A 13571-nucleotide genomic window follows, 5' to 3' on the forward strand; every position below is an offset into this window, starting at 1 on the left:
TTTACCGTTAGCAACACTGATTCACTCATCACACAGTGGGAGGAAGATGCTCTATAATCTGATGTTAGAGAAGGAAGACGCTCTATAAGCTGGATGTTTGCTCTTCCTAAAGAAAGAGATTATAATCCAATGACAAAGAAAAGCATCCGATAATCTACCAACATGTGACAGAAGCTAATTGCTATTTCAGCGGCTAATGCTAATCCAGCTAATGCCACTGTTGTGAGAAACACCAGGAATGTTTTGCTCGATGAGAAAAGAGTAATAAACTACCTGACACTTCAGTAACTGTAACTGAGCTGAGTTACTGGCAGTAATCAGTTACTAGCCTGTAGCAGTGTGACAGTTAGCAGATGCACTTTTCTCCCTGAAAAACAAAAATAAGACATGAACACGACCCTCAGGTTCAAACTGGTGGAAAAGTTGGAACAAAATGCCACAAAACTCCCGCTATGGTGTGTTAGCGCCATCATTAGCATTGCCATTAGCATCGTCATTCGTGTTGTCATTGTCATCATCAGTAGAATCGTCACTTGCGTCGTTATTAGCATTGTCACTAGAGTCGCCATTAGCATCGTCACTAACATCGTCATTAGTGTCATCACGCACGTCATCACGAGCATTGCCATTACAATTGTCATTAGCATTGTCACTAGCATCGTCATTCGTGTTGCCATTGTCATCATCAGTAGAATCGTCACTTGCGTCGTTATTAGCATTGTCACTAGTGTCGCCATTAGCATCATCACTAGCATCGTCACGAGCATCGTGATTAGTGTTGTCACTCGCATCATCATTAGCATCATCACTAGTCATGAGCGTCGTCACTAGCATGGTCATTAGCATTGTCACTAGCATTTCCATTAGCATCGTCACTAGCATTGCCATTACTATCGTCATGAGCGTCGTCACTCGCGTCATTTAGCATATTAGCACCAGATTTCTCGATGAACCTCCACCAGGTTCTTTAAAATGCTACATCCTTCCTGTTGCTCTCGAGATTAAACAGACGAAACCAAACATTTGGAAAATGTAAGAAACTCATCGTTTATATCTTAAACAACGTGTGCACTTTGTGTGTTCGTAGCTAATTTTATCCGTCAGCTCAGAACCTTCCGATGGACTCGGGACTTTGTAGGAACTAACAGGTTGTTCTTTCTCTCAGTGTTTTGCACTCGCTTACTTTCATATAGTCGTTTCCTTTAGCAATACTGGATAGATGAAGCCTTAACGACGGTCGAGTCGCTCCGACTTCGCCCGTCTTTCTTTGAAAAGGTTTTTTTGGTTGTTTTTTTTAACTCTCGGGAGGGATTTCTCTCCCTCTCAGACCCGTTTTTACCGTTTTGATAGCGACTGATGATTTCGGCAGTTGAATCATGTAAATAAGCGTTCTAGTGGTAACTGAAGTGTTTCTATTGTTCTGTTTGTGTTCGGACGCGACATTCTTTGGTTGTCGGTGCTGCGGAGACGTGAAAACGCGTAGGAAACCTTGTGGCAGGAGAAGCAGGAATGCTGTTGGATCCGCTCCTGACCCCCCCCCCCCCCCCCCCCCCCCCCCCCCGTTGTTCCGACTCGTTGTTCTTCTCACAAATCCTCCCTGACATGTGACGCTGGCGTACGCCAGAGTGAGTATGACCAAAGAGCCTTTCCAGTACTTTTCCTCCGGAGACCAGGGCTGAAGGTCACGACGTTAAAAACAGAAAACAGGTTTGACGATGTACTTTGTCGCCCGACTGTTTCTGTTCCTTTAAGGAGGTGAAGTTTATCCGCCGTGACGACGGAGGATCTTCAACTTAAGCTTTTTAATTTTTCTTTTAAACAAACTACATGTGATATGATCCACGTTCATCACGTGACCCACCATTGTGCTCCAGGTACCTCTGGAACAGCTGTGGACCCCTCCACTGCACATGAATACAGTCGGCAGCAGCTCGTTGGAGCACTTTACCGTTCCCTCCGTTACGAAGCGGCAGGGAACAGTCGGAGGGAACCTCGTCAGGTTGAACCAAACAGATTTTAATGTGATTTACTTCGTTAATGTGAAAGTCTTTGTGCTGCTCTCGGTATAACGGGGCTCTTTCTCTTGCCTCCGACTTTCAACCCCCCCAACCCTTACAACAGACTTTGGTTGTTTGTTTGTCCACAAGGAACGTTTCATTTTGTGGTTTTGTTGTGTTTATAGAGTCCCCTTGATTTCTGAGCAGGGCTCCGTCTGATTGGTCAGATTCAAGGAAATTCACGCTGTTCACCCACTGGTTGGATTTATCGGGAACGTTGATGAGGATTTTGCATTTTATAGTTCAGTCCAGAGGGTGTTCATTGGTCGTGGCGATCAAACGTCCTCGGTGGAAAAGTAGGAAAGCTCTTTGGGTCGTACTTACTGAATCTGAGTTTGTTCTGTTCGCAGCTCATGGAGCCGTCAGAACGGAACGTAGAGCAGCTGATAAATACTGTAGCAAAGACAGAAGGAGAATGTCCCTGATGTTGATGAAGACATGAGCCACTGGGAGGCAAGTGACTCTGGTTCAGAGCTTTGACCTCCAGAGTCGGAGGTTTGACCTCCAGAGTCGGAGGTTTGATCTCCAGAGTCTCGGAGGTTTGACCTCCAGAGTCTCGGAGGTTTGACCTCCAGAGTCGGAGGTTTGACCTCCAGAGTCTCGGAGGTTTGACCTCCAGAGTCGGAGGTTTGACCTCCAGAGTCTCGGAGGTTTGACCTCCATAGTCGGAGGTTTGACCTCCAGAATCTCGGAGGTTTGACCTCCAGAATCTCGGAGGTTTGACCTCCAGAGTCGGAGGTTTGACCTCCAGAGTCTCAGAGGTTTGACCTCCAGAGTCGGAGGTTTGACCTTTAGAGTCAGAGGTTTGACCTCCAGAGTCTGATCCACAGACGCGTCCGACAGATTCTTCCTCACGTTGCACTGAGGCGCTTTAGAGCGCTTGTAAATGTTTTTTTTGGTACTCTTTTCTAATTTTGTTTGAATACGAGTTGTATACTTTAGTATGTTTGTGTAAAGACACACTCATTCTTTTAAGCTTTGAAGTTGTGAATGTCGTACTGTGTTATGTTTTTCTGTATTTGAACATTGAAGCACCTAGCGCTGATCACGGTCTGACGACAGCGGCGTAACTATCGGGAAGGAACTGCATGAAATGCAGCGACGTCTCCAATGTATTGCTAAATACCAAGTAGTAACTATGCATCATTTTAAATGCATCGTTCCCTGGAGAAAAAAGAAAAAGAAATGAGCACTGAATTTTAAAAAGGACAGCACGTTGTCGTTGTACAGTGTATTTGAGAGAATTGAGCGAAACAAATTTGACATTATTCAGATTAAATGCCCTGTAAAGTATTTTGATATTTTTGTGTGTAAAATTAAAAAGGACGCATTAAGACGACTTGTTTTTGTCAATAAATGTATTTTACTGATTTGTTTTACATTTTCTGGTGGACGTTGATTGACTGCAGCAACCAACCACTTCACACTTTTTAGACAGGACAACACACGTGGCGTAGTTTCCTCTCAACAACTCCTCATTTATTTATTTATTTATTTATTAGGGCAAAATAAAGAACCAAAAACTAGAAAAAGCATCAGCTGACATTGTTCAATAGAACTCATCACTATTCCTCCCTTGTGCAAGAAAATTAATGTCGTTGGGAATAGTGCTTAATAAAAATGTGAATTCTGGGTATTTATGGATACACATGTAGTCTATGCACTTTAAAATAATTTAAAATTACTCAGATTATATTTTAATCTATTTTTATACTTGATTTATTTATTTTCAATTGTTTTCTTCCTCCCTTTATAGAAGCCAGTTTGTCATTTATATAAAGAGTGTTAACAGTTGTAGGTTCTTGTTTTTTTATACCTTTTCATTAATTCTATCATTTCGCTGGGAATGAACTTTATTACTCAGCTAAATTCTTAAAATTTGATCGATTTATTTAAATCGTAGGTCAATAGAGTCAAACATCTTTTAAATAAATTGTGTTTTTGTCAATCCATGTCTTATGAATAGCGATATATTGTTTGTTGATATAATAATAGGAAAGTTATATGAGTGGCAGCTTGAACTGGATTACCTGCACGGCGCTCAAAGTGACGTCATGACGTGCGACCCGCAAAACCGGAAGTCAACAAACATTGGCGCACTTTTAAACATAAGAGTCTGGAGAGGAAGAGGAGCGGCAGGTGGAGGAAGAGGAGCGGCAGGTGGAGGAAGGGGAGCAGCAGGAGGAGGAGGAGGAGCAGCAGCAGCAGGAGGAAGAGGAGGGTGTCGCAGCAGTGACCTCGCAGCTCCCGTCAGACAGCAGCCATATTGTAACTTGACTCGGATGTTTTTGTGAAGCGATTTGCTCCTCGAGAAGAAGAAGAAGTGGGATTTGATCACGGACACACGATGAGCGCAGCCACGTTCATGCGCGCACTGCGACATGGCCGCGCGCAAACCATCAGACGACCTCAGCTGCTCGTGCCCGTTTCCTCCTCCATGGTGAGTCTGTTTCCTCCATGGTGAGTCTGTTTCCTCCATGGTGAGTCTGTTTCCTCCATAGTGAGTCTGTTTCCTCCATAGTGAGTCTGTTTCCTCCATACTGAATCTGTTTCCCCTATAGTGAGTCTGTTTCCTCCATAGTGAGTCTGTTTCCTCCTCCATAGTGAGTCTGTTTCCTCCTCCATAGTGAGTCTGTTTCCTCCTCCATAGTGAGTCTGTTTCCTCCATACTGAATCTGTTTCCCCTATAGTGAGTCTGTTTCCTCCTCCATAGTGAGTCTGTTTCCTCCATACTGAATCTGTTTCCCCTATAGTGAGTCTGTTTCCTCCATAGTGAGTCTGTTTCCTCCTTCATAGTGAGTCTGTTTCCTTCATAGTGAGTCTGTTTCCTCCATAGTGAGTCTGTTTCCTCCATAGTGAGTCTGTTTCCTCCTTCATAGTGAGTCTGTTTCCTTCATAGTGAGTCTGTTTCCTCCATAGTGAGTCTGTTTCCTCCATAGTGAGTCTGTTTCCTCCTCCATAGTGAGTCTGTTTCCTCCTCCATAGTGAGTCTGTTTCCTCCTTCATAGTGAGTCTGTTTCCTCCACAGTGAGTCTGTTTCCTCCTCCATAGTGAGTCTGTTTCCTCCTCCACAGTGAGTCTGTTTCCTCCACAGTGAGTCTGTTTCCCCTATAGTGAGTCTGTTTCCTCCTCCACAGTGAGTCTGTTTCCTCCACAGTGAGTCTGTTTCCTCCACAGTGAGTCTGTTTCCTCCACAGTGAGTCTGTTTCCTCCACAGTGAGTCTGTTTCCTCCACAGTGAGTCTGTTTCCTCCTCCACAGTGAGTCCAGGTCCAGGGTTGTGACCAGTGACTCTGTTTCTGCAGGTGCAGGTCTGTGTGGAGTCGTCGCAGCCTGTGTCTGCAGCTCGGACCCCCTGCAGGGTGAAGCTGGTGGCGGGGAAACGTTACTCCTGGTGCGCCTGTGGTCACAGTAAGAAACAGGTCCGAACACTGACGGTCTCTGGTTCTGGTTCTGGTTCTGGTTCTGGTTCTGGTTGTTTGTCTGTTGCATGAAGACACTGAAAGCGTTTTGATTTCACTTCTTTCTTTCTTTTTAAACACGTCGAGATCAATTTCTATGAACAAACCTTCACCTCTGTGTTTTTACTTTCCTGCCAAAGTTTCCTGTAAATGGTTTTATTCAGGTTCTGGGGCCGTTCACACGTTTCGCTCCACGTCACTGCAGTCGGGTTGAATTGAGGCGAATCTCCCGGAGCTCAAACCGAACCCTGTCCATGTTCTGTCCCGGTGACCTCTGCCCTCTGCCCTCTGCTCGTCTCCCCCAACCCCCCCACCAGCCGTTCTGCGACGGCGCTCACCGGACCGCCGCCCCTGACATCAGCCCGCTGCGCTTCACGCCGGACAAGGACCAGACGGTGCTGCTCTGCGCCTGCAAGCGCACGGGCAACGCCCCGTACTGCGACGGCACGCACTTCAGGGTCATCTACCGCGACGTGGTGACGTCGCTGAAAGGCTTCTTTAAATGAGCGGCGCCGCCCCCCGGAGGCCTGGAGGAGGAACTGCAGCGCCGCCTCGGGTCGGACGCCCCGGCTTCATTTGCACAGAATCACATGTTCAGAGGCCGTCGGGTCCAAATCATCGCCTTGTTTTTGACCAAACGAATCGTTTTCTAGATTTCATGAACCATTGAAAATCAGGTTTTATGTGACGCGTCTTTGCTCAGATTAAGTTCCGTCCATCACGTCGCCTGGTTTCACAGCTTCTTCGCCCAGCGAACAGCTGAACGACGGACTGATTGCTGAGACGTGGCGTCTGAACTGACTGTAATTTGCTGCTGTGGTGCAATAATAAAGTATTTCTTTAAAAAAAAAAAAAAACACTTCTGGGATACATTCATCTTGTTTCACTATATTGATGTTCCACAAGAGAGGGTTTCTTCTTAAGTTCAATTTAAACAATAAATAAAATATATCATTAATGACCTGATTGGGAACCAGAAGAAGAAGCAGACGAGGACGTTGTTCTGTGTTACACCAGTGTTTTTCAACCTTTTTGAGCCGAGGCACACTTTTTTCTTTGGAAAAACCTGGAGTCACACCACCACCACCACCCGAAAATGTTAAAATGTGAAACTCTGTAGCCTCTATTAACAATATAAAGTCGTTCTCATCAAAGTTTTATCAACAGGAATCAAGTAAATCCAGAAACCAAGGACTTTTTTTAATAGTGCCTCCCTCAGTGTGAAACCTGGACCTGATGGATGAAGAGCTGAGATCCTGGTTCACATTCTTCCTTTTCAAAAACTTCTCCATCACTGTCACTGACACAGTACTTTGATACAAGATGGTAGCAGGAGGTGGAGATGAACCACACTGACGTCTGTCACTTTACATTTCACCGGCAAAGTTCTGTGCTGCCCTCTAGTGGTGAAGAGTATTTATACATGATTACTCTGCAACTGTTTTTTTTAGAAAAAAAATGTGAAATTGGATAATTTCCCACGGCTCAGCTGACGAGATCTGGAGGAAACACCAGTGTGGTTGAAAAACACTGAGTTACAGTGTATTAATGCCACTTTGTCCATGTAATCAGTTTATAACTCCGTTTCTAGAAATATCCTCACAGTGGACCTGAACTCTGACAAAACACAAATGTTTTTATTATTTTGCTGTTCTTGGCGAGAAACAGTTCCACCAAAAGCTAAAAGGACGTTATATAAATAACGTCTTTTTAATTTAAATATAGTCTCTGGGTGATGAGTCGACATCAATTCTGTGGTTTTTCCCCTGAATAAATGTCCAGTACAAGTTTCAGTAGAAAAAAAAACAATGAGATTAATCTCAATTAATTACAGAAAATTGTGCGATTAAGTAATTTTTTTCTTTAATGGATTGACCGCACTGATAAAAACCAAAAGAAGGATGTGCGCCGTGGCAGGAAGTGGACACTCGGCTCAGACAAAGCTAGTAAGGAAACGTTTTATTGACCTAAAACATGCACGTATGGCTGATTCTGGGAGGAGAAACGAGGTGAGACGGGGGGGAAAAGTCCTTCTGGCGTAGTGTTTTCACTGCTGCTGCGTTCGGTTCTGTCCGAACCTCAAAGTGCTTCGACGGCCCGGCTAACGTCCAGACCGGCGTCCCGCTGGCGGCGCTGCGCCGCGCCGCGCCGACTCTCGGCGGAGTCGGACCGACGTTGTGACGGAGCTACGAAATGAAACGGACCCACTGCGATACGATACAAAACCGATTACAATATCTGGTATAAAAGATAAGTTTATACATGTTAGCACACATGCTCACGTTGGATACACACTGTACAGTCTGTGTGTGTGTGCTTCGCTCTAGTCTAACACGCGCGCGCGCACACACACACACACACACACACACACACACACACACACACACACACACACACACACACACACACACACACACACACACACACACACACACACACACACACACACACACACACACAGTGTCTATTTGGCTGCACTCTTCAGTTTTGTCCTGTGAGGAAACGTTAATCCGCCGCCGCCGTCCAGACGAGGGCGGAGCCTCGAGTTCCGCTGGGAGAAAACAAACGGGGGCAATGGTCACACTGTCCTCCCGCCCGCCGCCGCCGCCGCCGCCACCGCGGCGGCCACCGTCCCCGCGGCGTTAGGTTGGAGGAGGCGCGCCGCCTTTGTCGCCGCCCCTCGCCTCCTCCTTGCCGGTGCCGTTGACGGCCAGCTTGCGAGCGCCGGCGCCCTGTTTGGAGGCGAGGGGGTGTCGCTGGGCGTTGCTGGGCGCCGTAGTCCCGTTGGAGCTTTGGATGGCGGCGGCGGCTGCGGCGGCGGCTGCGGTGGTGGTGGTGGCGGCGGCGGCGGCGGGGAGGCTGTGGGAAGCGGGGGACGGCTGCACGGCGGCCGGACTGTGGACTTTGTCGCTCTGGGAGTCGCTCTCAGACGTTGGGCTGGTGTTGACGCCGTCCGAGTGGCGCTGGGCGGCGGACTGAGACGCTCGCCGACGCTTCCGGGTGGGCTTGACCAGGTACTGCAGCGGGATGGGTCCAGTCTGACGCAACCGACACAAACAACAAGGTCAAAGGTCAACACTCAGTTACAGCTGAAAGTCATTCCTGAGGTCATTTCATTTGCTGCAGTTCATAGTTCCTGTTTCGTTTGTCATCAGAAAGCACAACTGCAGTGTTTTTAATGTTACGGCGGCTGTCGATACACCCCAAGTAAATGACAGTGAACCTACCAGTCCACACTCAGGGCAAAACAAAACCCAAGTAAATGTCAGTAAACCTCCAAGTCCACACTCAGGGCAAAAAAAACCCCAAGTAAATGACAGTGCATCTGCAAGACCTCACTCAGGGCAAACACCCCCCCCCCCCCCCCCAGATAAATGACAGTGAACCTACCAGTCCACATTCAGGGCAAAAAAAAAAAACAACAACAAGTAAATGACAGTGAACCTGCAAGACCACACTCAGGGCAAAAATAAAACCCCAGTAAATGACAGTGAATCTGCAAGACCACACTCAGGGCAAAAACTCAAGCAAATGTCAGTGAACCTGCCAGACCACACTCAGGGCAAAAAAAAAACCCCAGTAAATGACAGTTAACCTGCAAGACCACACTCAGGGCAAAAAAAACCCCCAGTAAATGACAGTTAACCTGCAAGACCACACTCAGGGCAAAAATAAAACCCCAGTAAATGTCAGTGAACCTGCCAGACCACACTCAGGGCAAAAAAAAACCCCAGTAAATGACAGTGAACCTGCAAGACCACACTCAGGGCAAAAACTCAAGTAAATGTCAGTGAACCTGCCAGTCCGTGCTCAGGGCAAAAAAACCAAAACAAGAAAAGACAGTGAACCTGCAAGTCCACATTCAGGGACAAAAAAAACCTGAGTAAATGACAGTGAATCTGCCAGTCCACATTCAGGGCAAAAAACCCCCCCCAAAAAACCCCTAGCAAAAGTCAGTAAACCTGTCAGTCCGTGCTCAGGGCAAATAAAACAAAACAAGAAAAGACAGTGCACCTGCAAGTCGACTTTCAGGGACAAAAGAATCCAAGTAAATGTGAGTGAACCTGCCAGTCCCCTCTGAAAATGTGATCAATAAAGTTCAGGACCAGTTGATATTGAACGAACCAAACACCAAATGTGTTACTGATGAAAGAGGCTCATTTAAAAGTGCAGTCATACATAAATATAATATAGACAAAGATCGACACAAAATAAAATCTGACTTCTGGAGCCACACAGTCATAAAATAACCTGGAAATGTGTTTGTGCAAAGAGATCAGACAATCTACTGGAAATCACTACGATCTCAACAGGAAGGCAATAATGAAGAATTTTGGAAAACTGTGAAAAACACACAAACACACACACACACACACACACACACACACTGTCACTCACTCGTCTCCACTCGTAGAAGTAGGCGATGTCCATCAGGGTGTAGTAATCCTTTAATGGCTCGTCTCCGTACAAAACCTCCACCTGCAGGAAAAACATTGTTACTGCTGGAAAACCTGCTGTGTGTGTGTGTGTGTGTGTGTGTGTGTGTGTGTTACCCGGTAGTTGTTGGGAATGTCCATCTTGCTGCGGAGGAACTTGGCGAGGTGCATGACGGACATGGCAGCAGGACACTGCAGGAAGCGTTTCCCGTTGGACTGAGAGGAGAATTATTATTATTATTATTATTATTATTATTACCCCCGCCCCCCCCCCGTCCCCCCTTCTGATTCTGAAAACACATGAAGTTGCTTTCACCTGGTCGACCTCCAAATCTGAACGCTGCCTCTCACTGCCCCTGTGGGAAGAACACACACACACACACACACACACACACACACACACACACACACACACACACACACACACACACACACACACACACACACACACACACACACACACACACACACACACACACACAGAGAAGCCGTTAGTGGAGGACAAAGAGTGTGTTGGTTTGTGGACGTTTTATTTTAGGTGTCTTCCTTCAGGTCCTCAAAAGTCTTTCATCTATTCAAAGTTGAGATTTAAAAAAACAACCAACTATAAAACAGTGGATAGCGACAATGGATTTACACTGGATTAACAGTGGATTAATAGTTGATTAACAATGGATTAACACTGGACTGACACTGGATTAACAGTAGATAAACACTGGATTAACACTGTATTAATAGTGTATTAATTGTGTATTAACAGTGGATTAACAATAGATTAAATATAGATTAACAGTGGATTAACAATAGATTAACAGTGGATTAACAGTAGATTAACAGTGGATTAACAGTGGATTAACAGTAGATTAACAGTAGATTAACAGTGGATTAACAGTGGATTAACAATAGACTATCAGTGGATTAACAGTGCATTAACAGTGGATTAACAATAGATTAATAGTGGATTAACAGTAGATTAACAGTGGATTAACAATGGATTAAATATGGATTAACAGTGGATTAACAATAGATTAACAGTGGATTAACAATAGATTAACAGTGGATGTACAGTGGATTAACAATAGACTATCAGTGGATTAACAGTGGATTAACAATAGATTAACAGTGGATTAACAGTAGATTAACAGTGGATTAACAGTGGATTAACAATAGATTAACAGTGGATTAACAGTAGATTAACAGTGGATTAACAGTGGGTTATTGTTGCACTGGAGGCAGAATTGCGGGAGGCTGATGACTGCGTGAGCTATAATCTGAGATTAGGATTAGAGGAGGCCTGAACTGACTTGTTCCTCTCGTAGAACTGGATGGACAGACTGATGATCTCGTCCTCGGCGATGTTGAACGTCTCCACCACTTCCCCCGGCTCCAGAACGCGGTTCTCCGCGTAGAAGTCCCGCCGCCGCTTCATCTCGTCTGGAGCACAAACACAATGTGAGCTGATCAATGGACGTGATCAGCTCATCAGTGGAGGTGATCAGCTCATCAGTGGAGGTGATCAGCTGGTCAGTGGAGGTGATCAGATGATCAATGGAGGTGATCAGCTGATCAGTGGACGTGATCAGATGATCAGTGGACGTGATCAGCTGACCAGTGGAGGTGATCAGATGATCAGTGGACGTGATCAGCTGACCAGTGGAGGTGATCAGATGATCAGTGGACGTGATCAGATGATCAGTGGACGTGATCAGATGATCAGTGGAGGTGATCAGCTGATCAGTGGAGGTGATCAGCTGATCAGTGGAGATGATCAATGGAGGTGATCAGTGGAGATGATCAATGGAGGTGATCAGCTGATCAGTGGACGTGATCAGATGATCAGTGGAGGTGATCAGCTGATCAGTGGAGATGATCAATGGAGGTGATCAGTGGAGATGATCAATGGAGGTGATCAGCTGATCAGTGGACGTGATCAGATGATCAGTGGAGGTGATCAGCTGATCAGTGGACGTGATCAGATGATCAGTGGAGGTGATCAGCTGATCAGTGGACGTGATCAGATGATCAGTGGAGGTGATCAGCTGATCAGTGGAGATGATCAATGGAGGTGATCAGTGGAGATGATCAATGGAGGTGATCAGCTGATCAGTGGATGTGATCAGATGATCAGTGGAGGTGATCAGCTGATCAGTGGAGGTGATCAGATGATCAGCGGAGGTGATCAGCTCATCAGTGGAGATGATCAATGGAGGTGATCAGTGGAGATGATCAATGGGGGTGATCAGCTGATCAGTGGACGTGACTTTACCTTTGAACAACCCGGGAACCAGCTTATAAACGACGTCTTGTAGAGTTTTATCGGCTCTGCAGAAAAAAAACGAAGATTGAAATCACCAGACTGGACGAAACGTCACGTTCAAACTGAAGCGATCTCATCTTTTCAAAATAAAATAGTGAACGATGAGGACAAAAAAATATCACTAAGAAATAATGGAAATATTTGAAAAACAAACTGAATTGAAAATGTATTTGCTGAATTAAAAAAAAAGTTAAATAGTTTATCAAATGAATTCAAATCACAATTTTCCCAAAATGTTTTAATCTTACATTTTTTTTCATTTAAATACATTTGTAAAATACAAATACATGTGAAAATTCTAATCTGAATGAAGGTTTTTTGTTACATTTTTAAAACATTTTACATTCAGTAAAAAGAATATTTCATCTTTTCATTATTTAACAACTCAAATTAGAAAGAATAACAAAGAAGATTAAAATATTTCACTTCCTGTGACATCACTTCCTGTGAATGTCTTCACTGATAATAAATGAACAAACTGAATCGTTCACATTTATTGATCAGGTTTGATGAAAAGAAACAGAGAGAGAGCGAGAGCGAGAGCGAGAGCGAGAGCGAGAGCGAGAGCGAGAGCGAGAGCGAGAGCGAGAGAGAGAGAGAGAGAGAGAGAGATTCACCTGATGCTGAGTTGAGGACACGTCTTATGAACCTGGACGTCACATCGAGGACAAAACTTATTCGTCTCCAGGAACGCTACGATGCAAGTTTTACAAACTGAGGGGGGAGAGAGAGAGAGAGAGAGAGAGAGAGAGAGAGAGAGAGAGAGAGAGAGAGAGAGAGGGGAGAGAGAGAGCATCAACAACAGGATCATGACATAAAGCAAAGAGTCGTCTAATGAAGCGATCACGACACAGAGTGAGGAGTCGTCTAATGACGTCATAGCAACATAGAGCGAGGAGTCGTCTAATGAAACGATCACGACATAGAGCGAGGAGTCGTCTAACGACGTCATAGCAACATAGAGCGAGGAGTCGTCTAATGAAACGATCATGACACAGAGTGAGGAGTCGTCTAATGACGTCATAGCAACATAGAGCGAGGAGTCGTCTAATGAAACGATCACGACATAGAGCGAGGAGTCGTCTAACGACGTCATAGCAACATAGAGCGAGGAGTCGTCTAATGAAACGATCATGACACAGAGCGAGGAGTCGTCTAATGACGTGATGGCAACATAGAGCGAGGAGTCGTCTAATGACGTCATAGCAACACAGAGCGAGGAGTCGTCTAACGACGTCATAGCAACATAGAGCGAGGAGTCGTCTAACGACGTCATAGCAACACAGAGCGAGGAGTCGTCT

The 13571-nt window shown here is 45.4% G+C and overlaps 2 protein-coding genes across 2 annotated transcripts in view; one reads left to right on the forward strand and one right to left on the reverse strand.

Annotated features, from left to right (window-relative positions):
- The first annotated feature begins 4181 nt into the window (after nt 1–4181).
- On the forward strand, nt 4182–6334 carry LOC308128575 (uncharacterized protein). The gene is made up of 3 exons (XM_080494185.1): nt 4182–4497; nt 5362–5478; nt 5835–6334. The coding sequence occupies exons 1-3, from the start codon at nt 4405–4407 to the stop codon at nt 6021–6023; spliced, it is 399 nt and encodes a 132-aa protein (XP_080350311.1). The 5' UTR covers nt 4182–4404; the 3' UTR covers nt 6024–6334.
- Nucleotides 6335–7507: 1173 nt separating this feature from the next.
- The window catches only part of LOC308128623 (polycomb complex protein BMI-1-A-like), a 10490-nt gene continuing 4426 nt past the window's right edge, over nt 7508–13571 (reverse strand). The window contains exons 3-9 of the mRNA XM_080494254.1: nt 12888–12984; nt 12220–12275; nt 11258–11387; nt 10270–10309; nt 10071–10169; nt 9916–9996; nt 7508–8555 (exon numbers count right to left, since the gene is read on the reverse strand). Of these exons, the coding sequence (XP_080350380.1) occupies nt 8160–8555; nt 9916–9996; nt 10071–10169; nt 10270–10309; nt 11258–11387; nt 12220–12275; nt 12888–12984 (899 nt within the window). The 3' untranslated portion in view covers nt 7508–8159. The remainder of the gene's footprint in view (nt 8556–9915; nt 9997–10070; nt 10170–10269; nt 10310–11257; nt 11388–12219; nt 12276–12887; nt 12985–13571) is intronic.

Source organism: Blennius ocellaris (genome assembly GCF_963422515.1).
Source record: "Blennius ocellaris genome assembly, chromosome: 3".
In the NCBI taxonomy this organism is placed as follows: Eukaryota; Metazoa; Chordata; class Actinopteri; order Blenniiformes; family Blenniidae; genus Blennius; species Blennius ocellaris.

What these genes read in the sequence shown, in the direction of transcription:
- LOC308128575 (XM_080494185.1), top strand. Translation starts at nt 4,405, where the DNA reads ATGAGCGCAGCCACGTTCATGCGCGCACTGCGACATGGCCGCGCGCAA. An exon ending in TGCCCGTTTCCTCCTCCATG is followed by an intron (nt 4,498 to 5,361) that starts GTGAGTCTGTTT and finishes CTGTTTCTGCAG; the next exon opens with GTGCAGGTCTGTGTGGAGTC. An exon ending in GTGGTCACAGTAAGAAACAG is followed by an intron (nt 5,479 to 5,834) that starts GTCCGAACACTG and finishes CCCCCCCACCAG; the next exon opens with CCGTTCTGCGACGGCGCTCA.